Source organism: Doryrhamphus excisus, chromosome 20 (genome assembly GCF_030265055.1).
Source record: "Doryrhamphus excisus isolate RoL2022-K1 chromosome 20, RoL_Dexc_1.0, whole genome shotgun sequence".
Taxonomy (NCBI): domain Eukaryota; kingdom Metazoa; phylum Chordata; class Actinopteri; order Syngnathiformes; family Syngnathidae; genus Doryrhamphus; species Doryrhamphus excisus.
In genome coordinates, this window is record NC_080485.1 from 8,274,027 (window position 1) to 8,297,907 (window position 23,881).

Genomic DNA, 23,881 nt, shown 5'->3' on the forward strand with positions numbered 1-23,881 from the left:
TGTCACACTTAAATGTTTCAGACCATCAAACTAATTTAAATATTAGCCAATGACAACACAAAATGTGTTCACAAATTTTTTTAATGATACTTTTTATATTAAGGGAGAAAAAAAACTACATGGCCCTATGTGGAAAAACAGATCATACCACTATGTAACTCCGAAAAGCCTGCAACCCTAGTGAGGGTAAGCGGCATAGAAAATACATGGATGGATAACTCTTCACTAATTGGCTGAAAACTACAGATGTTTTGAGCCAATGGGAGTTTTACACCTTATCAGTACAAACAGGTAAGTTTGGCAACTGCAATTACGCAGAGCAAACAGCTTTAGATAGCATTGGGAGTATGGTCCAAAGACCATGGCTGCTCTTGTGTTCGCTTGTGTATCTGGGTACTTACAGAATGTTTATATATTGTACTGTCATAAGGCAAAGTTTAAGTTAAGTTTTATGTTCTTAGGCTAGGTCTTTATGTTTCATCAACAGTTTATTCTTATGATAAATTAACTGGCATTTGGTTGAATGGACAGTTAATCAAACTTGAGTACAGACATAAATGTTGTAGCATGGAATGCTAAATGTGAGTAAAGGCTGAAGTGTACGCTTTGACCAGGTCAGTGTGTCCTGTCATTAGCATTCACTCAAGCCAACAAAGCTCCACATTCTGAATGACCATTATGTTAACACCAACAAGGCAAATATTTAATCTCATTATGCAATATTTGTATTTCGATATTATCGCGTCTTTATATTTTAGAGTAGACTGAAGGCACATTTGATCAATTTGGCCAGCCTCTTTTGTGATTTCCAAAGAATAGTTTGAGTTCGATCCATCATTTTAATGATAACCATACTAGAAGTGGGATTTACTACGGCATATAGAACAAATCTGACTCCTCAGTACAATGTGGCCAATACAATTAATTCCGTTTTAATTACAGATACAGAAAAAATGCACCAAATCCAGCAGTGCTCTTTCCACACTTTTATTAATAGCATAGTGAAGTGTGTTGACTATTTTTTAAAATAGTATCAGTAATTGCTCAGTTTAACCATTTACTTTTGAAGTTATGGAATAAAATTCTTCAAAAAAAAAAAGATGAGGGCATGCAAACTTACAGCGACTTGAGCAAATCCCTTTTCATTTTAAACAGCCGCCCTTTGTTTGACAGAACTGAACTGTAAGCCTATTCATAAGGGGAGTTATGTAAAGACTACATACCCCAGCATTCTTATTTCCGGTATGAGTACCTTCCAGCCAATGGGAAGCCTCCTGGATTAACGCTAGCTATCTGGGGCACAGGGCCAGCACGTCTAGCCAGCTCGAAGTGCCACGACTTCACAGTAGTCCAGCGATTGCCCAGCGGAGTTAGGGGGAGATATCTGGGAAAAAGCAACTAAGCTAGACCGCTGCAAATACCGGAAACTTCACTCAAAAGCTTCTCCATCTTCAACTACAAGCTATCTTCCGTCACTCAGTTTTCTTTGAGCCGAACAGACAACGTTCTCATCATTAGCGAGGTAAGTGCGGGGATAGGAATTTTCACATTCATAAAGACAGCGACAACTACAGTACTAGCTTGGGAAGCTATCTGCTGCTAACCCTAAAGCTGCATTCTTATGCTGTAAGCTATTGGAAACTTCATTTAAAGGATTTTTGGCGATTTCACCCGCCATCTGTTTCGTCCGCACAAGCTATCATAACATTTTGGATGCATTTGTGTTGACACGTCATTCTAAAAAAGTTCCAGACGCTTGCCAAGTTCATTGATTCACTGCGTTAGCAGAGATGCTAGCGTGCAAAATAGTGATGAAAAGCATATATGTCACGTATTATCACCCTAAATGCACTCCACATTTGCTTAAAAAAACATTTTTAGCATTACCACAGCTGTTGCTCTTGTCCTCAATTATGTAGTATTTTTAGTCTGTGCAGTCCAGTCATTTAGCAATACACAAATATCGAATAAATATGCGGAAGTGTAGTTGGATGCGTTTATGTTCTAATATGGAATTAAAAAGTGCCCTTTATTAGCAATGCGTCAAATGTGTGGGTGAGTGAAACTCTGACTGCTGCTGCTGTGCAACGTACACGTATTGACTTTGCTCGACACATACACACACACTTTGACCTGTATGTGAAGTTTGTCACTTTAGCGTCTAACTATCGTTACACAAAAACACTGATGGAAGACTTTTACATTAAATAAATTCACTCGCGTGATGGTGTATAAATGCAAACTGTCACATTCAAGTTAAAGTGTAAATGTTGTAGAAAGTCTTGACTCTCCATCTCTTGAGCAGTTTTTAGACCTTTTAGGTCCTATGGACATTGTCAAGAAACTCTACATTTGTACTTTTGTACTTTAGAAACAAGGAAAATGTCTCTATGCACATTTGGGAAAAAAAACATGCATTCATTCATCCTACAAGTATTTTTCTGAATTGGCAGAAGATAGTAACCACATTTCACATTCAATCTCTAAAGTAAATAAAAAATAATAATACATTTAAATGACACTTTTTGTAAACAACTTCATCATATTTTAATCAAATGCATTTCAGTTTCAGAAATAATGGCTATTATTGTTTCAAATATATATATATATACACAGTTAGAAATCTCATTGTGTTTCATTGTGTTTCAACAAGCGGCGACCTGTCCAGCAAAACTTATTGTGCTAATTTTGTCCTGCAGAGCTGATAAGACTTATACTGTATTTTCTTGTTCCTTCACCTCATATTCATTCCCAAATTCCGATACTGTGTGGGAATGCATAAAGGTAAGGTTTGTTGACATTATTGAGTGCTACACTATTTGGTGCACACTGCCTCAAAGACACCTCTCAAAAACAAACTCCAGGCTCGTACTGCTAATACTCATGTTGTGCTTTTAATCAGATGTTAGGCCAGTCTTAGGTTTGTACACATTAGATCGTTATACTGTACACCAGCCACCCTTCACACCCTACCTTGTCCTACGAAGGTATGTAGAGAACATGACCTGCTCTGGGTCCAAAAAGGTTGGGGGACTACTGAGTTTGACCACTTAGTAGATTAGTTGCATACTTAACCAACTGCCATTTGCCTCAGTTAGCAGATTTGTGTAGCCTCAAGGCAAGTTTTTGAAAGTGCAGAGCAGCGACACCTGAAGGCAGTTAGTGGTAAAAGCTTTCAATCTGTAGGTATTTTTCTAAAGTATAAAAAGGCAGTAAATTAAAAATGCAAGAACTAACGTCTCTGTAAAGCTATTAAATTAAATTTTATCAAGTATTATATTTTTTCAAACTATTTCCAAATGTATTGTGAGTTTGTTTCAAAAGCATTATTCAGAATTTGGTGCATCGTAGTCAGGCTCAGCAGTAGTTCAGCGATTGATGGCATAATCCTGTTTATATTTTGTTGTATTTGGCCAAGAGTACGTAGCTTTATTACTATGAAGCCCTACTTGGCTAGTAAGTCAAAATAGTATTTGAGGTTCTTTTTCTCTCTCTCTCTTTCTCACTTTTTAGGTGAACAAAAAAAAATAGAACAATGGATATCTATGACCCCCAAACCCTCGGGATAATGGTTTTTGGTGGATTCATGGTCATCTCTGTAGTTGGGATTGCTCTTGTTTCCACCTTTTCTATGAAGGAGACTTCTTATGAAGAGGTACTGGCCAAACAACGTAGTGAGTTGGGTAATATACAATCGTCTCGCACAGAGAAAAAGAAGAAGGATAAAACAGCTGACAAAAAGAACCGTGGAAAGAAGAAGGATGGAAAACCCAATGGAATGATCCCAGAATCTGGAAAAACAGATGAAACGAGTCAAGCTGATCAAGTCCCTGAACCTGTTGCTGCTGCAATTGTGGCTTCTGATCCTACTCCTGCTATCAAATCTGTCCCAGTTCCTGAGGTTAAGCCAACTGCAACCCCTGCACCAGCACACCCACAGCCCAAAGCTGCTGAGCCAACCCAGACTCCTGCTGAGCCCTCACCTGTACCTTCACCTAAAGACAAAAAGAAGAAGAAGTCGGTCAAGACTGAGTCTGAGAAGACCTCTAGTCCACTTGCTGCTGCCCCTGTACCGGTCAAACCTTCACCAGCCCCTGCCTTAGCCCAGACCAAGGCAACGGTTGCATCTGCCCAATCTAAAACAGCTGCTCCGTCGACTGCATCTGGTCCAGCCAAGGCTTCCGCTGCGTCAGCTAAGTCCTCTCCAGCATCTACTTCAACCAAATCTGCCCCTCCCTCAGCAAAATCTGCCCCTCCTTCATCCAAGTCTGCCCCGGCCAAGTCTACCCCTGCCGTGGCCCCGACCAAGTCTGTCCCAGCCAAGTCTGTCCCGGCCAAGTCTGACCCCACCCCAGCCAAGTCAGCTCCGGCCTCGGCCAAGTCAGCCCCGGCCCCCGCCTCGGTCAAGTCTGCCCCCGCCTCGGCCAAGTCTGCCCCAGCCCCGGCCAAGTCTGCCCCCACCCCGAACAAATCTGCCCCCGTGGCGGACAAGCCTGCTCCTCCCCCATCCAAGTCTGCCCCAGTCTCTGCAAAGTCTGCATCAGTATCATCCAAGGCCTCAGCAGCACCAGCCAAGTCTTCAGCATCTACCAAGTCTACCCCGCCTCTTGAAGCTGTCACTAAAGATGTCCCCATCATGGCCGTGCCCCCAGTGGGATCACAGCAGAACACTATTGCTGCACCAAAATCCCAGGAGCCCAAGAAGAAGGCCTCCAAGAAAAAGTCAGAGACTTGTAAGTGCATCATACAAAGTTACATTTGAATGTATTTCATTTCTTATTAGTGTATTTTATTTCTTCAATTTTTAATAATTAATTCCAAACATCACTTTGCAAAATGTTGGGGCAGGTGGCGAGATTCAACCAGTGCTCTGAACAATTGGTTGCGACGAGGGTGCGGTTCTCTTATTTCCTTGTTTTTGCTTGGTGCCACACACAGTGTGCCGTAATTCATTTGACCTGATGACCAAACAGTCCTCTTTCTTATTGAACTTAATTAACATTTAGTTTTATACTCTACAGTGACTGCAGTGGATTCATCTGAGGCGCCATTGCACCTTCCCTACAAGGTTTTGGTGTCCACCATCAGCAGCATGGTGTTCAGTGAAGCAGAAGCCCACAGGCTCATCGATATGCTGTCTGAGAAAGCTGGCATCATCCAGGATACTTGGCATAAAGTAAGGAACTAGAAGTGGCGTACTGAATGCTTGGTTGGTTTATTAAGGGCGACACTTAAATGTTCTTCGCTTTGTGTGCGTTTGCAGGCCACTCAGAAAGGAGACCCCGTGGCTATGCTAAAGAAACAACTGGAGGAGAAGGAGAAACAGCTGGCAGCTGAACAAGAAGATTCTTCTGCAGCAAAGAACCGTGTGAGAGATCTCACAAAGGTAAGAGTGTCATCTCATCATTAAGATCGCCATTTTGTATAGGTTTAGAAGATACTTGATAGTTAGTTGGGAAATTCTGGTATCCAGCTGAACCAACATATCAGTTTTATGTAATGTAATAAATAAATACAACAATAATAACAATGCATTTGCACAATAGAATTGTTAAAGGCGGTGAGTGTTAAATTGTATATATAAACTGTTTGCACACATTGGCTTGCCTCATTTTGTCCTCTAGGTGGCACTAGAGGAATGGTAATAATTTGTCCAGCACCTTGAAGATACTCACCTTAGTCTTCTTGAGGATAGCGTTGATTTTTGACAGGAGATTATGACAGCAGCTTCTGGACACAGCATGTGATTCTTCCTATGAAGTCTGAAGTGTGTTTTACAATATAATATGCAATATAGTATGCATTGTACACAGAATATGTTTTGATTGCAATACCAACTTGTTTTTGTCATTTGATGTCCTAAATGTCATAGACTTTGTTACAGTATATGGCCCATATTTAATTTTTGTCAAGATTTAGGCAACATAAACTTGATGGAGACGATTCTTACATTTAACATATGGTATGTTTTCTCAGTCAAAAAGTTGAAGTGAATCCTAATTTTTTTGTCCGCTTCTTAGGAGCTTTCTGCTGAGAAGTCGAAGGTAGCTAATGTGGAGACCAGGCTGAGTTCCCAGCTAAGCAAGAGAGAGCAGGAAATGATTGCCCTGCAAGCCCGCATGCAGGCTAGCTACCAGGACCACGTTGCCCAAACGCAGAAGCTCAATGCAAAGGTCAGTCAAAGATTCAGTAACACAAAAAGGTCAGAGTTTCACAAATCAAGCATTTAACTTTTGAAACTCTCTGCTAGATTCTTGGTCTGCAGGACCAACTTGAAAAGGGTCCCAACGCCCAGCTGGCCCGTCTCCAGCAGGAGAACTCTATTCTCCGTGACGCCCTCAACCAAGCCACTAGTCAGGCTGAGAGCAAGTAAGTGCACATGATGTACACCGTTTACAGCTCCAGTTGGACTTCCACACTATAAGAAATGTGTTGTGAAATGCTTTTCTCACACTTTATTCTGTCCCCAGACAAAATGCCGAGCTAGCCAAACTGCATCAGGAATGTGCAAAACTTACCAAGGAACTTGGAGAGAAGACTGAAATTGTGCACGCTGATGAACACATGAAGAAAGGCTTGGAGGCTAAGGTCTCTGCCACCGAGAAGCAGCTCTCTGCGCTGCAGGTTAGACCATTATTAGTTCATTATTAGTCATTAGTCATTCGGCGACTGATGTTCTGTTTAGTGACCATTCCCATTTGGATTTGGCTATGTGGACCAAGAATATGTAGTTTTATGTCTCTCAAAATCGGTGTAAGTGCATAAGAAAAGTAAGTAAAGTTGACAGTTTAAACAGCAGCACCTCAAGTTTTTTCAAAATTTTTTTAACATCTAAACTGTATATACTAAATGTAACAATGATTGCATATACTCTGGCACAGTGGATCTGTAATAGTCAAATGTTTACATGGGAAATACAGTAATTTAAATGAAATATATATTTATTATTTATTGCAGGATCAATAAAACTGTCTATAAACCTTATAATGTTATGGGAACTTTAATTGCTCTTCAAGCACGGCTTTTAGGTTGGGCTGGAATGCAACCACACAAAAATAATGAGCCTACAGGGAAAATGTGTCTTAGCACCAACTGGAATGTATGCATGTCTGAGCATCTCTCTGGTCCATCTCGCTCTATCTCAGCATACAAGAGCACAAAAATAACATCATGACAGTATGCACAAGCTTGTGCATACTGCTGATCTGTCATCCACTTAGTCACCTACTTTGGAAATGCTGCCAGTTTCTGTCTATGTGGCGCAAGTGAGTCAGCTTTTCCCAGCACTCAGGTGTTTAGTTTCAGTCATCATTAACTCCACCCCTTATACAAATTTCAGGTCTTTAAACAGACGATTATTCAATAAGTCATAGCATTAGTCAGTACTTAATATGCTGACATACAAATCAATGTCCGCTTATGTTTCTTCTCAATGCTCATTTAATAATGATTTTTTTTGGTACAAATATGCAATTCCCCAGGGATGTTATTCGCAGGAAAAGCTTCCACATAAACTGTGTTTGAATTTGAATCTAGGAAGGTTGCATTGAATCTTTGCTACCTCCTGCAGCTTGTTCATCATTCATGAGTTGTTTGTATTATTGGCAGGCCAGTCATGCCGAGAGCGAGCAGGCCTTGCAGAGGAAACTGGAGGAGGTGTGCGAGGAGCTAAGAACAACACAGACTCTTAACAGCAACCTGCAAGACTCTCTGAAAAAGGCCCAGCAGGACAGCGGCACACTCTCAGGTCAACTTATGAATCAAATGCATGAAGAATTAACATCATTTTTTTACTGTGCACCTGTCTGGAAAAGTAATTATGCTTTATTTACTCAACTGCACGGAATAATAAGCATCTATTCGAGGCTACAATAGCATTTATTTGTTCAAGTGGATGGCCCTAGGAAAGCAAAGGCCACTCTTTGAGAAAATAGGATAAGTTGAGTCTTTGAGACATGTTTATTGACGGCCGTCTTTCTTCATGCAGGGTTTCAGGTGCGAATCGGCAACCTGGAGACCGAGGTCAAGGAGCGCTCTTCCCAGGTGGATACACTCAATGTTCAGCTGGAGGAGTCACGGGTTGAGAAACAACAGCTTGTGCAACAGTTGACATCCATCAACTCATTACTGGAGGCCGGTCAGAATAAAAAAGAGCAGGAATCCGATCAGGTGAGAATTGTATTGATTTAACTTGACTTTCCTGATCAGTTTGATTGAACAGTAATTCTTTATTTTTATGAATATTTACTCTGCAGGTGATTGCTGTAGAACTACAACAATTAAAGCTCAGGTACATGTGTGATAATTATTGATGTATACATGCAATTTAAGACCATAACTGAGTGAAGGTGTTTTTTTTGGGGGGTGAATGAAATGCTGGAAATTGGCAATAGACAAAAACAGATATGACGTAACAGATAGTGTTTCCTTGATTTTCGAAGATCTCGGAACCATTTCCAGTCTTTTGCTACTTTGCACACCAAAACACAACAAATAAAAAGTAATAATTGTTTGCTTAGCTGTATATAAAATGAGATTTAACAGTAAATACACAGAGACTGAGTGCTTGTGATTGTTTTCTTTCTCTAATAGCGTTGATTTGATATGAAGTATAGACATTTAGCTTTAATATTGGAATTGCAATATATGGTATATGTTATAATATGGTGTTTTGCATGTAGGAATTACAGCCATTTGTATTTGCAAAATGTACTAGTTGTAAAAACAATCATAATTTGTAAAACTTATTTTCCAAATGCTTGTCGTGTGCAGTCTTCAGGAGAGGGACGGCCAGATGAATACTCTCCATGAGGAACTGAAGCAATTGCAAATGAAGAAGGAGGCTGCTGTAAGTGTTTGGAATAGACTGTGATCTTTCATGAATAATGTCCCTTTTTAATCATCGGAAGAACATTTTCTAATTGATTTAAAATGACAAAATGTTGATCAGGAGAACACCATTTCTGAGCTGGAGCAGCGAAATAAAAGGTATGGTACATCTGGATCAGTACTTGCTCCACCTTTTTGTTAATGCACTGATTATTTAGACATGATCCCTATCTCTAATTTAGTGAGGATTCCAGGCTCATAGCGTCGCTTCAAGACGAACTTAAAAACCTCAAAGAAGAGACGGTACAGCTTAAGAACACAGCAGTAAGTACACGTCACGTCTCCGCTGCAGGACAAGAAATGATCACATTGACTGATTTGAGTCACCTTTCTGTTTCAGCAATCAAATGGCTCCATAGAAGAGATAAAGACAGAGAAGGAGGCCCTAATCACATCACTACAGGAGCAGCTGAGGGAAGCCAAGCAAAATGAAGTGAGAATCTTCACATTAGATCACTTTGCATTCTATCATCTTGCTGACTGTGTCATGTATCGTTAGGCTGTTACCGTCCAGCTGACAGCTTTTCAAAGTGAAGCCAAAGAATCTCTCCAAAAACTCTTCCCACTTGTACCCTTGGAGACAGCACAGGTAAACAGAGCTGGTGCTATATTTTGTTATTCTGATTTGTATATTTACTGTGCTTTTTCTATCTGTCTAGCCAAATTGGTTACAAGCTTTTACGCAGAGCGCTCAGGAGTTTCTCAACCAGCAGCAGAGCCAGCAGTCTCATTCAAGTCAAACATCACCTGTAAGCCCCAATCATTGGCACTACAGCTGGTTTGGTATGAATTTGGTAATGGTTAAGGTTTTATTTCATTTGAACATGCATCAGATTACAATTGAATGCATCACATAATCAGTTCACAGTTCCACATGTCCAAAAGGAGTAGGAAGAAGCAAAGCTTATTAAATCCTACCCCTCCATCTGGTACTTTTACAATCAGTAACTGTTACATTTGTTCACTTCCTGCTTTCCTAATACAGTTTGTTTTTTTTAATTTAATTTAATTTTATTTGTCACGTACCGAAGTACAAGGTGATATGACCATCCAATGACATAATGGGTACCATAGTAAGTGTCAATATAGTGATATGTATAGCACATCATGACTGGTTCAAGACTCTTCATCCTTGTATTTAGCAAACATCAACTGCTTGTATTGTTTCTTGAATTGGCTCATCGTTGTGCTCAATCCATTCCATAGTTTGATTCCACATACTGAAATGCTATGGCTTTTTAATGTAGTCCTAGCATATAAGTGTTTCAAAATTGAATTTGATATTATGAATGTGTTTCAGGAGTCGCTTGAAAAGTTGAAGGAGGCTGAGGAGATCCACAGCTCCCTGCAAGCTGAATGTGAACAGTACAGGACGGTTTTGGCTGAAACGGTGAAAGAATGATGATATCTTCAATGGCAAGAGTAGGACTTTATTGACTGTTTTTTTTCCCCTCTTATCCCCCTCCCCCATCCCCATCTTCTCCTTCAGGAAGGAATGCTGAAACATCTGCAAAAGAGCGTGGAGGAGGAGGAGCTGGTGTGGAAGTCAAAGATGGCTACCTCAGAGGAGCATCTGAGCGCAGTAATTGATATTTACTTGAAACCGCTTTACCCTCTGCTAAGCTGCTCCACTTTTTATTTTTAACATTTCTCCTTTGCGACCAGGCTTTGGAAAAGGTCAACAAGATGGAGTCAGAAAAACAAAATATACAGCAGGTTAGGATCTTCCCCCTTTTTTAAAAGTAAAAATAATGTTTAGCCGATGCATCCTACAGTGTGAAACTGCTTGTCTTTTGCAGCTGAAAGAGCAGATGATGCTACTGGAAGCACAGCTGGAGAAGCAGTCAGACAACCATTGCATCGCAGAGGAGATGGAACAGGTAGTTTTCCCAAAATATGTACACAGAAGCTTCTCAAAGGACGCTATTCTGTCTTCATACATCTAACCGTGTGACGTTTCCTGTGTTCAGCTAAGACTGCAGCTGTCTGACAGTCAGAGCCAGCTGGGCTTGGCCCGCAAGGAGGCTCAGGCACAAAAGGAGGAGCTTTCAAAGGTGATTTCTTTTACAAGCATTAGCACATTTGTGGATCATGTAGGGTGTGTTCACACTATTTTTGAATTATTATTGTTTTAAAGCAGAAAATCATCAGTGGAAGCTTGTTTTTCATGATAAATTTTTTTCCAATATGTTCGCAGACAACCGAAACATTCAAAAACTGAGGTGATTTTTCCCATAGGAAATTCATTCATTCATTCATTTTCTAACGCTTTTTCCTCACGAGGGTCGCGGGGGTGCTGGAGCCTATCCCAGCTGTCTTCGGGCGAGAGGCGGGGTACACCCTGGACTGGTCGCCAGCCAATCACAGGGCACATATAGACAAACAACCATTCACACTCACATTCATACCTATGGACAATTTGGAGTCGCCAATTAACCTAGCATGTTTTTGGAATGTGGGAGGAAACCGGAGTACCCGGAGAAAACCCACGCATGCACGGGGAGAACATGCAAACTCCACACAGAGATGGCCGAGGGTGGAATTGAACCCTGGTCTCCATAGGAAATTATGCAAATTAATTGAATCAGTTCCATACACACACAAATACATTTTATAGAAAATAATTTTATTTTTAAATGCAGAAAACAATGTAAAATAACTCTAAATGACTCTAAATCAGTGGAACTTTCTTTGGCCCCATGTTAGGTTATTTAGCATAGGCGGTCAGTAAAAATGCATGGACAGTGAGTCAGCAAAGCGTAGGATGCTTTGTTTATGCACTCGATTTCTTGGAATGATACCGTACCGGACAGACAAACAATACTGGCAAATTTACATCTTGTAGGTCCTTTTTACAAATAGAAGAATTGATGAACTTGGCACATGGGACACAGTGGGACCAAATAATGCAATGACTGCTTCACGGATGTGGGAAGTGCTGGTTATAATGCATACCCATGTAGGAGTATGGTCATTTTGTGCCGGTGTGTACCATTTTGGGTCACAAATGACATGCCAAGTGCCGTCACTCTTTTCAGCCGTGCCATAAATAAATACATGCCACAATGTTTTCTCTTTTAGATGATAGCATGCAAACATAATGAAACAAACCAGATTTTGAACCAGATATGTAAAGTGTGAACACACCCTTGGAGGAATCCCTCCTTAATATGGACAAGTGTCTTGCCGGAGTGCCGGTGGCGTCTGCGGATGGAGGTTATGTCAACAGTGACTAGCGACAGCTTCCTATTTCAGGTCAAAGAGCAACTGAGCCAAATCACCGTGAGTGGTCAGCGTGAACAGAATGGCCCCACTGAGGCTCATCCCAGTCAGGTCAGGGTGCGACAGTCACAGGGCACCAGGCACTTCCTGTTAGAGAGACAGTCACTCTCCCTTTTTCTTCCAGCTGTCTAATCAAAAAAAATAAAATGTTACCACAGAACACGGATGCACCTCCAGATGACTAACAAAACTACTATGTATAGTGTTTCCATTCTTTCTCACTTTACTTTTTCTTCTTGCATGCTAGCGTTTCCTCCTCTTGTGTTGAACAACATCTGAGCTGTTTAACCTCTTCGCTTGAACACAAAACTAACAGGTCGAGCATCTTTTGTGTGCGGGTGTGTGATGCAGGTTTGGCGCAAGAATGTTTGCTCACACACAAGCACGCCTTGTATTAAAGGTGTTTATATTTATAGGGTTTTTTTTGTTTTGTGTGTCACCAGGTTGTATCCAAGTTGGACAGGACGACTGAGAACCTCCAAGAGGAGGCAGCTGAGAGGCAGAAGCTCTCAGAAGAATTTGAGCAGGTAGTGATCTTTTTACTGAAAAATGAAATGATCAAATGGCTAAAATACATTTTGTTTGTAATATTATGACTTTATCCACATAATATATGACTTTATTCCCATAGTATAACTTTTCCAAACCTAATTTAGGTTTTTTACTTAGAATTGGACTTTTTACTTTCATATTTCATGCTATTAAAATGAAAACAATATTTGTTCTCATATTAAAAGTTTATTCCTGCTAGAATATGACTCTTTTTTTCCCTTAATATTTTGACTTTATTCTCATACAATGACACCACTTTTCCCCATTTATTCTACAGTTTTCCCCCCCAACTACTTCAACTTTCTTCATGCAAATTGTCTTCGAAAATGGGAATGTGATGACTCTATTTCAGAGAGTTTTTTCCAACACTGGCTCCCTGTTCCTTATATGAGTGTCCCCGGGTTCAAGCTACACAAGCTGAGTGTGACCAATCACAGTGTAGTGGGCGGGCTGTTGGTGGAATAAATTAAAACCGCCCGTTTTGGAAATCTAGCTGGAATAGGTACAGATTCTGGAAGATCTAACAAGCTTTTTCTGTGCGGGTTATCACGTGTAACTGCTCTATAGGAGTCCACAGCTCAATACAAAGGGCGGAAAATCCCCTTTATTAGCTGCAGCAATCCATTTGCTAACATGTGTCTGTTTTGGCAACTTGCAGGCTCAGGCAACTATTACAGAACTTCAGGCTCAACTCGATCTTCTGAAGGCTTCCGCAGAGTCAGCGCAAGGTGACGCAGAAGATGTTGCTCAGCTGAAGGTGTGGTCATAATGCAATTTATTATATTTCAAAAATGCCCCCCCCCCTCGGACCGCACTTGCATGCATTTGGGGTAAAATGATAGAAAATGAATGAATAATTTGTCTGTACTGTGGCCTCAGGAGCGCCTGGAGAAGGAGAAGAAGCTGTCCAAAGATCTTGGACAGGCGGCCACCAAACTCCAGCAACTTCTCAGAGCCACTCAGGAGCAGCTGACCAAAGAGAGAGAGACGGTGATAACACTACAGGAGCACCTGGATGGCAAGGTGACACACACACACACTTTTGTAGCTACCGGTCACAGCTCGGTTTGCCTCAATTGTTCTTATTTCTCTTGTCAAGGGAGAATATGTGGAGTTGAAGGAGGGAACGTCCGTCTGAGAGGACGCTCACTACATGTGGACACCAAAACCAAATATGCCTTATAATTACCATAGTTATGCATTCCAAAAACTTTATTGTACTGTAGTTAATTGCATTTGTTTTGCAACGCTAGTGATCAAATGTTTGATATGAACATTTCCAGGTAAGATTTAGAGGAGGAAATCCTGCTGCAATCTTGACTGAAAATCCCGTACCATCAACAATTCTGGCTGTGTCAGAAGATGTTATAGCCCCCCCCCCCCCCCCTCCCGCCTTAAAGCCAAACATTTCCCCCATGGTCCAGTGTTAAAAGGGAAACCGATTGTACGTCAGACGTACATCAACCTGTGCAATTACTTTTTTTTTATGTGGTTGATTGATGGGAACACTTTACGGTGACACTACAAGTCTTTTGGGCTTCCTGCCTTAGCAGGACACCAACTCACATTGAATTTGTATGAATGAATAAACTACAGTGTAACTATGTTATGGCTTGTCTATTCTTCTGACATCTTAAATATAATCAGTGATGCATACACAGAAAGCCATGTCTAACAATACAAAGAGCTATATATTGTATTTATCTTGCTATTCTATCTTGTGGTGGGGGTCTAACCAAAGGGTAACAGGCTTGGCTTGAAATGCTCACATGTTCTCGTGCACTGGAAGAAGCAAATGCTGCAGGATCTTTTTGAAGACACGCCAGCCCTGTGGCAAGAACTCAGTGGAAGATGCACCCCACGTGAAGAATGATCAACAGTACTGGAACATTTCTGACACACCTCATATGTAAGAACATTTTACATCATTTTTCCTAAATGAAGTATTTTCAATCATAGAAATGGTTAAATTAATAAGTTTGTGTCACTAACGTTACTGTAACGTTCAATGGGACACCAGCACCAGATTCGTTGGAACAGACTTATGTTCATAGAGCCGTACTCAACGTGGTGGCCATGGTTGTGCTGTAAAAAAACATACAAGTCAATGTACTTTTATATAATTGTGGGCGTGTGAATGTATAAACGAGGAAAATTACATTTCTTCGTACAAAGGAGTTTCATAAAATCAATTGACTTGCATTCATTTACAACGCAGCCTTGACCTATCCAATATGGTGGCGATGTTAACGTATTAGCCCCACTTCCATGCGGCGTCTATTACCATGGTAATGATCACTTCTGCACATGCGCACGTCGCCTTGTAAATTTTTACGACAGCGCTGCTGCGACGTGTTTTTTTACGTTTATGAAGGGAGTCAACGACACTTGATATGTCGCATATTGTATATATCTTTTCATAGAGACGCCTACTTAAAGACTTCGCTAGAATGCGGATGATTCTATCGTCTTCCATTACGTAGCGCTACGGGTGTTTACGTCATATCCGGTCGCGTATTATATACTGCATACAGTAAACTTCCTATTTGTATGTAAACTAAAGCAGGGTGCTAAGATGGATGCGTCCAAACATCTTGCTAGCAAATGTTTTTTTGTGGCAACAAAAACGTAATTTATGTGTAAACGAGCAGGTGACGACTGCCTCCAGTGTTTTAGAAGCGCGGTGGGAACAAAGCACAGGAGAAGAAATGCAGCACACACGTTTATTGTCGCCGCTCGTCTCTACTAATTTCTATCACGATGCCTCTACACAGACACTTCCGGCCTTCAAAATAACAGCACATCCTGTGGGGGTAAAAAATATGGGCGTCACAAAAATAGCTTACTTGTGCAACCAGGAAATGAGGGCTTATGACTTTCTTGTGAATTTCTCTTGGAGATGAGTAAAGTATTTGACTTGTCCACTTGCACAATGGATATGCTAACATCAATTATGTTGTAATTTCTTGAACCTAAACATTTGTTTGGGGAGGACATATCACTGTTAGTAAAAAACAAGTTGCCTGACACTGCAAAAAAAATAAATTAAGAAAAGCAAAATTGATCAGGTTTTCGGTACGATTCGTATATCGTGACAGAAACCCACACCAGGCTAAAACTAAACACCTGATGTAGTCTGTCCGCCCTCCACACCGCGCCCCTTGGAAACCTTTAAAGCAGGAGTCTATTAGTCTTAAATGACTTATTTAGACTGATAAAAATATCAAATAAATTATCCTACTTCACAGAACATTGAGTTCTAACAAAAAATGGGCTTTACAGGTAAAAGATTAAGGGACAAAACATCTACTATTCAAGTATGGCACAACATTTTGGCTTCATAAAACCATCCACAAAAGCTCAAATGTTTGATACTAGTTTATTTTTTTGGCAATACATTGGCATATTTTCCACAGGTATTTTACCAAAGCATTGCAGTCAAGTACTCAAAGCTTGACTCGGTAAGCAGATGTTGCATGCAGCTGATCAAATCTATCGCAGGACAGGAATGGATGACCACTTTATGTACATAAATCAATTTGAGGGAAAAAAAAAAAGTTATTTTGAACTGCAAAAAAATGAATGACATGAAAAGTGACTCACAGACCAGCAAGTCTGTTGGCTATTTAGCAGGGTACAAACATGAGAACTGTAACCCCACCCAAAGCTCAAACCCCAATCTGTAAGATCTGTTGAAACAAAAACCAAAACATTGGAGGGTGGAGGGGTGGGGGGGGGAGAGAAATACATGTATACTTTTGACTGTTTAAGGTTTGCAGGAGTGGCCCTCCACCGACATTACAGTTTTCCCAAGTTTCGCAGCCAGATCCACTTCACATGAACAGTCTCCAATGTCGTGGAACTCAAAGGCATGCTTGATACCTGTGGAAGACAAAAGTCACGTCATTTTGGACAATTATTTTAACACGTCCACAAACCTATACTTAAACATAAGAAAAATTTACTTGTGTTAAACACAGTTTTAGAGTAACGCGCCATAATACTAAATGTTTTCCAAGGAGAAAGAAAGATGGACGTTTTCATTCAGTCAACTTTCTTATGGGCGTCCTGCTAATGTCTTTACTATATCAAATTTGCTTCAATATGCTCCACGGTCATTTTTTTTTAAGTGAACAGACTTGTAAAAAAAATTAAATTTATAGTTCTCGGTGGGAGAAATGCTCACTGACCACCCGAGAAAAGCGGTGTGTGTGTGTATGGGTGAAAATAGTCGGGCCAAATTGTGGTGTTCCCGCGTGATACTGTAAGTTGGTTCTCTTTGCCAAAAGATGGAACGTTTATGGAAGAATACGAGTACGACGTCTCATGTTCTGTTCATTTCAAATCAAGGTTCAAGGTGAAGCATTTGGCTTTAACGTACGATGTTTTGGATGCTATGCTTGCACAGGACAAAAAAAAAGGAGGACGCCGTCAGTTGCCACAGAACAGAGTACCGTAAGTCATGTCTTATTTACATGTTACATTCTAAACACTACGCCACCATAGCGACAAGCATTATACATGCTATAAAACATTTTCACAGAGATATGTTGACGGAGCGTCATTTCTCTCATCCGTATGTTTTTTTTTTTTTTTTGGCATTTGGCTTTGTTTTGGAACCAGCAACATTTTAAATAGCATTTTCCATTTAATTCATTAAATCCTCACCTTTGAGCATATCTTTGAGGGTGTTTTTTGAGCTGGCGTATACCATTTTCATCTTGAGTGGCGCTTCTTCATGGGCCCTGGTGGAAAGATGACATTTATCAGTGACATACTAACAACGCCGGGTCGCCACAACCACAACAGGCCTGCTTTTCAGTTAATGTGACAACGCTACAAAAGGAATGCATTCTGGGTAGCAGTATTGTGTCTGGTTAAACAAGCATTCAGTTTGAAATCAAAATATTCCAAAAAACAAAGTAACTCTTGGCCATTTTCATTTGCAAATACAACACACACGACAAGTACGCTGTCGACCTACCACATGGCAAAGATGAGATCCTCTTGGCCTCCTTGTTCCGCCTTCTCAAAATGGCAGTCATAGAGTAAGTAGCAACAGCTGCCACACATCAGATGGTCCTTAAACAACTTGAAGGCATCCACGTTCATCTCATTGAGATTCTTCTGCTTGTAAACGTGTGTAACCTTAATCAAGTCTTTGACTATTTCAAACACCATCAGGCGTATACGCTCCGTTTCACTTTTTTCAAGTTTCATCGTTTCGAAGAGTTCTTTCACTTCTTCATCAACTTTTACTCCGGATGCCTGAAAAGAACACAGAATTTTATTCATAGATGGACCAAATCAACATAAATCAAAATAATGGTTTGGTCCGGAACATGTCAGAAAAGAAGCAGAAATGTTTACACAAAAATACCATAATAGTTAATTAAAAAAATTTACATTTGAGAGGCTGAAAGACAGCGTTTACACATTTAAATCCAAAGTACTTGCCAATTAATTGAATAATTGATTAATCATCAATCCATTAGTTGTTGCACCTCTAGCCAATAGTCAAATACCTTTTCCCTGAATATTTGCAATAAAAGTAACCGTTATAGCACTGATTGGTTCCAGCTCCAATAACACCCCCTTCTCTCTTTACTATAGTTTGCTGGCAAAGAAGGAAGCTAAGAAGCTAAATGGTCGACGAGAGTTTTGGACAACACTGCCCATAGCGTGTCTGCACGTGGGACGGCGTAGTGGCGACACATCAGCATAATCCAAGTACTGTACTGAAACTGGGTCAGTATGCAACAGAAATGAGTTATTTTTACCCCGTTTATGAAAGCTGATGGTTATCATGAATAACAGGCAGGACAAAAAGGACCCAGGCCTACCTGGAAGTATACCATGAGTACCACTAGTCAACTAAACCTCACTTTTGGTATCAAGTGTGCCTAAATGTGGAGTGAGAGTACACAAAACTAAAAACAAAAACCCAAACAAATTCAAATAAGTGTGCTTTACTGTTGAATAACTACCAATGATGATCTTTTAATACAAAAATCAGGCTGTCCTTGCATTGGAAGCAAACACTTTCAGTATAAAAAAAAGTTGAAAACAAGGCAGCAGTCATAAAATGGCCGAAGCTTCCTTCCAGCTCCCTCTCTTGTCACATTCCTGTCATTGTGGAACAAGTCAGCACTAGAAAGACCGCCCCGAGGGATTCACACACACACACACACACGCACACATAAGTTTCAAGCTCAAACAAAGCTGCCTCCATTTTGCAGAGAAAAACCACACCTTGAAGAAGAAACCCATTGAACGCACCACGAAACCCCCTCTTTTTGTTTTAAGCTAAGAAAGCCACTTCCTTGTATCACGCTAAGAGGAAAATTGCCTTCTAAGTGGCGCTTCAAAGACTAACATTTGAAAAGCACACGTTGACAAAGAAGTAGTGAGGCGTTGGAATTGGTATCTGCTGTGAAAAGCTACTCACCATTTTTTGCTTGAGTTGTGCGTGAAGTCGGCAGAGAGAAGAAGATGGCAGCAGTCAAACCTTTGAAGGGTTATAAGGAAGGAGAGCAGGTTAAACTTGTGAAGGCGGGGCTACGGATAAGACACACCTCCCTGCGGATGGTCTTCTCAGGTGTGACGCTTTTAGCAGCGACGCTCTGGATTAAAACACGACATGACAATTCTATCCCGTAATCACGTCTTTTTATGCGTCACGTTTCATACAAACGACACGGTCTTCCTTTTGTGTTGCTTTTTAAAAGGTAGGGAGTTTTCTTTTGAGGTAAAATCCCAGGTGAGCTGGAGTCATGGTGGGTGTGGCATGTGAGGATGCCCGTATATGGAGAACAAACCTGTCTCAATCTGTTCTGCAGCTGTGATGCGTTCAGTGACCTTATATGGTAAAACGCAGGATGAGAACCAATGTTCTGGTGAAAGGATTTAGTCCAATATGGACTCCAATTATATAACATTTTATTTTCTTAATTATGGTGATATATTAATCATCGCAGTCTCGTGGTTGACTAAAGCCTATTAATATTTTAAAATTAAAGCACATATTTTTGTCCTAAATCATTTTTCCACAAAAACACATACTGAAAAATTAAAGGATGCAAGGGCCACTTTGATGTTTTGCACATTAAGAAATTATATATTTTTTTATTTAGAAATATAAATCTTTTATATAGGAAAAAGGTGTATTAGTATAAAATTATTATTTTTTTGTAATTTTTCATTCATTTCTACGCTCTAACTACAAAAATATTCCATTTATAAATAATGAAGCCTACTTCACAGACTTTTACTTATCACAGTCAGGTCTGGAACCAATTAACTGCATTACCCAAGGTTTATTGCACTCGTAAATGTACAACTATTCGCAGTAAAATGACACATCATCAAAACATTGTACAACAAACTATACATTTAAAATGTTTAAACACTTGGCGACAAAGCACAGTCTTCTTGCTGTTCATTTTGCTCACCTTTCCAGTGTGTCGTCTCAAATTACACAAGTATGTTCCGTCACGCTTTCTCGCCACCCTCCATGCGTTTTCGTGTGCTCACGGCTGTACTGTGTGTGTGTGACCCCTCCCTCCCCCTTCCGCTCAATTTCGTCACACATTTTGACCAATCACGTGCGGCAACTTAAACGAAAGAAAGTCGGTTCCCGTCTACTTCAAAGAGATGATTCGGATGTCTGCAATTGTATTTGAACAAAAAGTCAGTACAGTAATTATTCGTATATATCACAGTGAATTGGTTCCAGACTTTCCGCCAAGTAGGATTCCTTTATAAATTGAATATTTTCGTGGTTATGGCATACAATATTCTGAAGTCATCTATACGTAAAGTAACACCAACACAATGTGTGTAAAACATATATTACCTAATATATTGACTATAACCAGTAAAAATAAGCCATTTAAGGAGTGTACCTTGTAGGAAAGCAGGATCAATGGCGGACAGGAAGTGACGTTAGGGGCTCAGAAATGAGTTTTGGTCTCAATAGTAACCCATGTTCCTACTCTGATTATTATTGTGCCTGCTGTGGGATTGATTAAACCAAAAAATTAAATAAAAAAAAAAAAACAATTCATCCAAGCTTGGTGCTATTACTGACACCTAGCGACCAATGTAGAATACTACAGTCACAACTTGTGGTCTTAGTGCAGGGGTGGGCAATTAATTTTTATCAGGGGCCGCATGAGAAGCCTGAATTGTGTCAGAGGGCCACCAACTTTCTTTCATTGTAAAATACTTAAATTAAATATTTTGAATAGCTCTAAGTTCCCCGCGATGTCCTCAATCCGCCTCGTTACAGTGCGTCGGGAGAGTGAAACGTTCTCAAATGCGCCTTTTTTCTCTGGGCACATCAGCGCAGCAGAGTCCAATAAACACTCCTTAATAAACTCTCCGTCGGAAAACGCCTTACTTTTTCTGCCGATTTTGTGAGAAATGACATAACTTGTCCTGACGGCTGCATCTCTGGGAGTGTGAAGTTTAGTGAAAAATCCTTGTTGGGTTTGTAGTTTTGCAAGCAATGCATCAGACTCCCTTGCACGCTCTTCACCAGACAGATTTCTGTATTTATCTTCATGCTTGGTGGTGTAGTGGCGATTCAAATTATATTCTTTAAACACAGCAACCTGTGTACCACAGACTAAGCACACTGCTTTGCCTTTACTTTCTGTAAAGAAATATTTGGAAGTCCATGTTTTGTTGAAAATACGGCATTCGTTATCAACTTTTCTTTTCTTGGGGTGTGCCGACATCTTGGGGATAACCTCGCGAACAGCATCACCTTCACTCACACACGTGTATACGCGAGTGAAGGTGCTACGTCTACGACGTGCATACGTAGCGACGTAACGCTTTTCAAAATAAAATTTCAAAATAAAAGTTTAAAAAAAAGTTTAATTTATGGTGTTTATGATTGGCCTCACGCGGGCCGGACAGGGACGTACAAAGGGCCGGATGTGGCCCGCGGGCCTTAATTTGCCCAGGTCTGTCTTAGTGGCTTACACTGTGTATTTGTGTTAAAGTTCATTTTTATGCTAAAAAATGCTTACTTTAAACAAAATAAAAACATAAAATGTGCTTAAATATGCACATTTTGACTAATAAAAGGCTTTAGTCAACCATGAAACAGCATCTTTTATGAATTAATTCATGTTTGCAAATGAGGGCGGTGACTGTAATGTCTACACCACAGTAGCATGTGACAATGTGACATTACAGTGATTCACAGGATGCCGGAGGCCCACCCCCGTCTGGGCTTGCCGCCGCTCCAACAAAACTGGCGTTAAATGCCAACACGCGTCCCAGCATGTACTTTCATTTTGCAGCTTGATTGGAAAAAAAATAACAAATATACACTAAAACAATATGCAAAAAAAATACTTATGAAAATGAACACAGACAAGAACTCCAAATATATGTTTGCTATTGATGCATAAATATTTGTGCAGATCTACCCACACTCCTATGAAAGAGTTAGGAGGCTGCAAAAACGCAGTTTCTTAATCAGGGAAGGTCTGATGCAACATGAGGCTGCCAGTTGTGGCTGCTCAAAAAAAAAAAAAAAAAAAACGATGGAAAGGAAAAAAATGGGGTGGGGCTTGCACCGCTGAAACACAAGGCAGGAAATGGCTGAAGCAATGAGAAGTACTGCAAATCACATTGCTTGTTAGGCCACAATCCGCTCACAACTGGTACAACAAAATACATTTAATTCTGGGATGCATCCTAATGAGAAGTTTATATTCGGTCTCTTCCTCAGCTGTTGCTTTAAGTGCTAATGTTTTCATACAATGACTTAACTACTTATACCTATCTATTCGATTACGACACAGTACTTAGATTACCCTAAATGTAAAATAAAGGCATTTTCCCCATTAACGTCCGACAGTAATACTACGCAAAAGTTTCCTATAGTGTACTAAAAGAACAATAAGTAGTTAACACGTCAGCGGAAGAATAACGTAAGACTTCCTCCTCCCAGAATCCTTGCTTCTACCTCACTCGCAACGTCCTTTCCATTTACTGCATGGATAAAAGTAAAATAATTACTGTGTTTCATATGGTGTTCATTTAGGGAAAAGTCCCTGCATAAAATGATGGCTGTGTTTCAATTTGTGCACTTCCACGCACACTTAAATATGTAGTACATACACTACATACTTAGTTCCTGAGGGTGTGAATTCTTGTCAGTGTAAGTGCTGTTCCAAATCGATCTCTGCCCATTGCGCATTTACCGGAAATGATGATGGCAATATTTATCTCCTTCCTCTTTTTCTTTTCTCCTTTTTGACTGAAAAAAAGGGAACCGCTAAAGTTGGTCCCTCCTCCTTAGCTATGTAGGCAAGATGGCGATGATTTTTGGTAAGTCTCCATCGTTGCACACTCACCATGTGGGGCGCGTCGAGTGCAACATCCGGGTACTGGCGACGAACTGCATTTTTTTCTTTACTTCTCGTGTGAATACGCTGAAAATGCTAAGTGTAAAGCCTTCACTACGCTACAGCGTAACGAAGCAAAATAGTTTAACACTTTAACATGTCAATTCGAAAAAAATGTCGGTTTATGTCGTCTTTTAAGCGGCGAAACCGACCAATTCCTTGTCATGTTTTAAGCAGCGTCAAGTAAAATTAGCAACGTAGCAAACAACCCGTTCCAATAAACCGCAGAACTATAGACACAGGCCTCAGGATAACGATTGTAATTTTACACCAGTATGTCCATGTACTGTATGACTGTATATTCTTTTTTAATACGTGGCCCCCTGTCGTGTAGTTAGAGAAACAAAATGGTATGATGCAGTGTAATTATACATCAAGTACATATTCAGCTCGTCAGTAACTTACCAATTATTGGTTATGGTTTCGTTGAATTGTTTACTGTGAACATGTAGTTATATCACGGGACTAAGTCAAGCCTTTATTACGGTTACGACATCGATCCCGGAAGTTGGAACAGCCCAACTTTTAATCTAACGTCTCCATACAAGAACAACAAATACAAATCTTCTACTCACCGTTTGTGTGTTCAAGCCACCGTCCAGATGACACGTTTCGGTTTGTATTAAGTATGTGATTACAATTCGACTATACGGTTATAAGCCACACGGACTCCAGCGTAAGTAAGAAAAAATGTGATAGTTTCCGCCTGTGTGGAGTTAAAAAACTAAAAC

The 23,881-nt window shown here is 40.3% G+C and overlaps 2 protein-coding genes across 5 annotated transcripts; one reads left to right on the top strand and one right to left on the bottom strand.

Annotated features, from left to right (window-relative positions):
* The first annotated feature begins 1,249 nt into the window (after positions 1–1,249).
* Positions 1,250–14,329, top strand: rrbp1a (ribosome binding protein 1a). 2 transcript variants are annotated; one of them, XM_058059120.1, is made up of 26 exons: positions 1,250–1,522; positions 3,514–4,733; positions 5,022–5,176; positions 5,264–5,386; positions 6,021–6,173; positions 6,251–6,369; positions 6,471–6,624; positions 7,609–7,747; positions 7,988–8,169; positions 8,256–8,290; positions 8,773–8,848; positions 8,951–8,988; positions 9,072–9,153; positions 9,230–9,322; positions 9,389–9,478; positions 9,549–9,638; positions 10,190–10,279; positions 10,379–10,471; positions 10,555–10,605; positions 10,689–10,769; positions 10,860–10,943; positions 12,145–12,222; positions 12,615–12,698; positions 13,382–13,480; positions 13,603–13,746; positions 13,823–14,329. In XM_058059120.1, the coding sequence occupies exons 2-26, from the start codon at positions 3,536–3,538 to the stop codon at positions 13,859–13,861; spliced, it is 3,570 nt and encodes a 1,189-aa protein (XP_057915103.1). In that variant the 5' UTR covers positions 1,250–1,522; positions 3,514–3,535; the 3' UTR covers positions 13,862–14,329. The 2 variants fall into 2 exon arrangements, with proteins under 2 accessions (XP_057915103.1, XP_057915104.1); XM_058059121.1 differs by lacking the exon at positions 12,145–12,222.
* Positions 14,330–16,083: 1,754 nt separating this feature from the next.
* On the bottom strand, positions 16,084–23,877 carry cfl1l (cofilin 1 (non-muscle), like). Of its 3 annotated transcripts, none has more exons than XM_058058507.1 (5): positions 23,726–23,877; positions 19,172–19,231; positions 17,708–17,991; positions 17,392–17,468; positions 16,084–16,605 (listed from the first exon to the last, which is right to left on the bottom strand). In XM_058058507.1, exons 2-5 carry the CDS (start codon positions 19,172–19,174, stop codon positions 16,490–16,492), a joined length of 480 nt encoding a protein of 159 aa, XP_057914490.1. In that variant the 5' UTR covers positions 19,175–19,231; positions 23,726–23,877; the 3' UTR covers positions 16,084–16,489. The 3 variants fall into 3 exon arrangements, with proteins under 3 accessions (XP_057914490.1, XP_057914492.1, XP_057914491.1); XM_058058509.1 differs by lacking the exon at positions 23,726–23,877 and adding an exon at positions 23,556–23,630; XM_058058508.1 differs by lacking the exon at positions 23,726–23,877 and adding an exon at positions 20,175–20,262.
* Between the last annotated feature and the right edge of the window lie 4 nt (positions 23,878–23,881).

Coding starts and splice junctions, on each gene's coding strand:
- rrbp1a (XM_058059120.1), top strand. CDS start 3,536: ATGGATATCTATGACCCCCAAACCCTCGGGATAATGGTTTTTGGTGGA. Junction 10,280..10,378: donor GGACGGTTTTGGCTGAAACG/GTGAAAGAATGA, acceptor CTTCTCCTTCAG/GAAGGAATGCTGAAACATCT. Junction 10,770..10,859: donor TCGCAGAGGAGATGGAACAG/GTAGTTTTCCCA, acceptor TCCTGTGTTCAG/CTAAGACTGCAGCTGTCTGA.
- cfl1l (XM_058058507.1), bottom strand. Junction 17,469..17,707: donor GATCTCATCTTTGCCATGTG/GTAGGTCGACAG, acceptor TCTTTCCACCAG/GGCCCATGAAGAAGCGCCAC. Junction 16,606..17,391: donor CCTCAAAGATATGCTCAAAG/GTGAGGATTTAA, acceptor TGTCTTCCACAG/GTATCAAGCATGCCTTTGAG.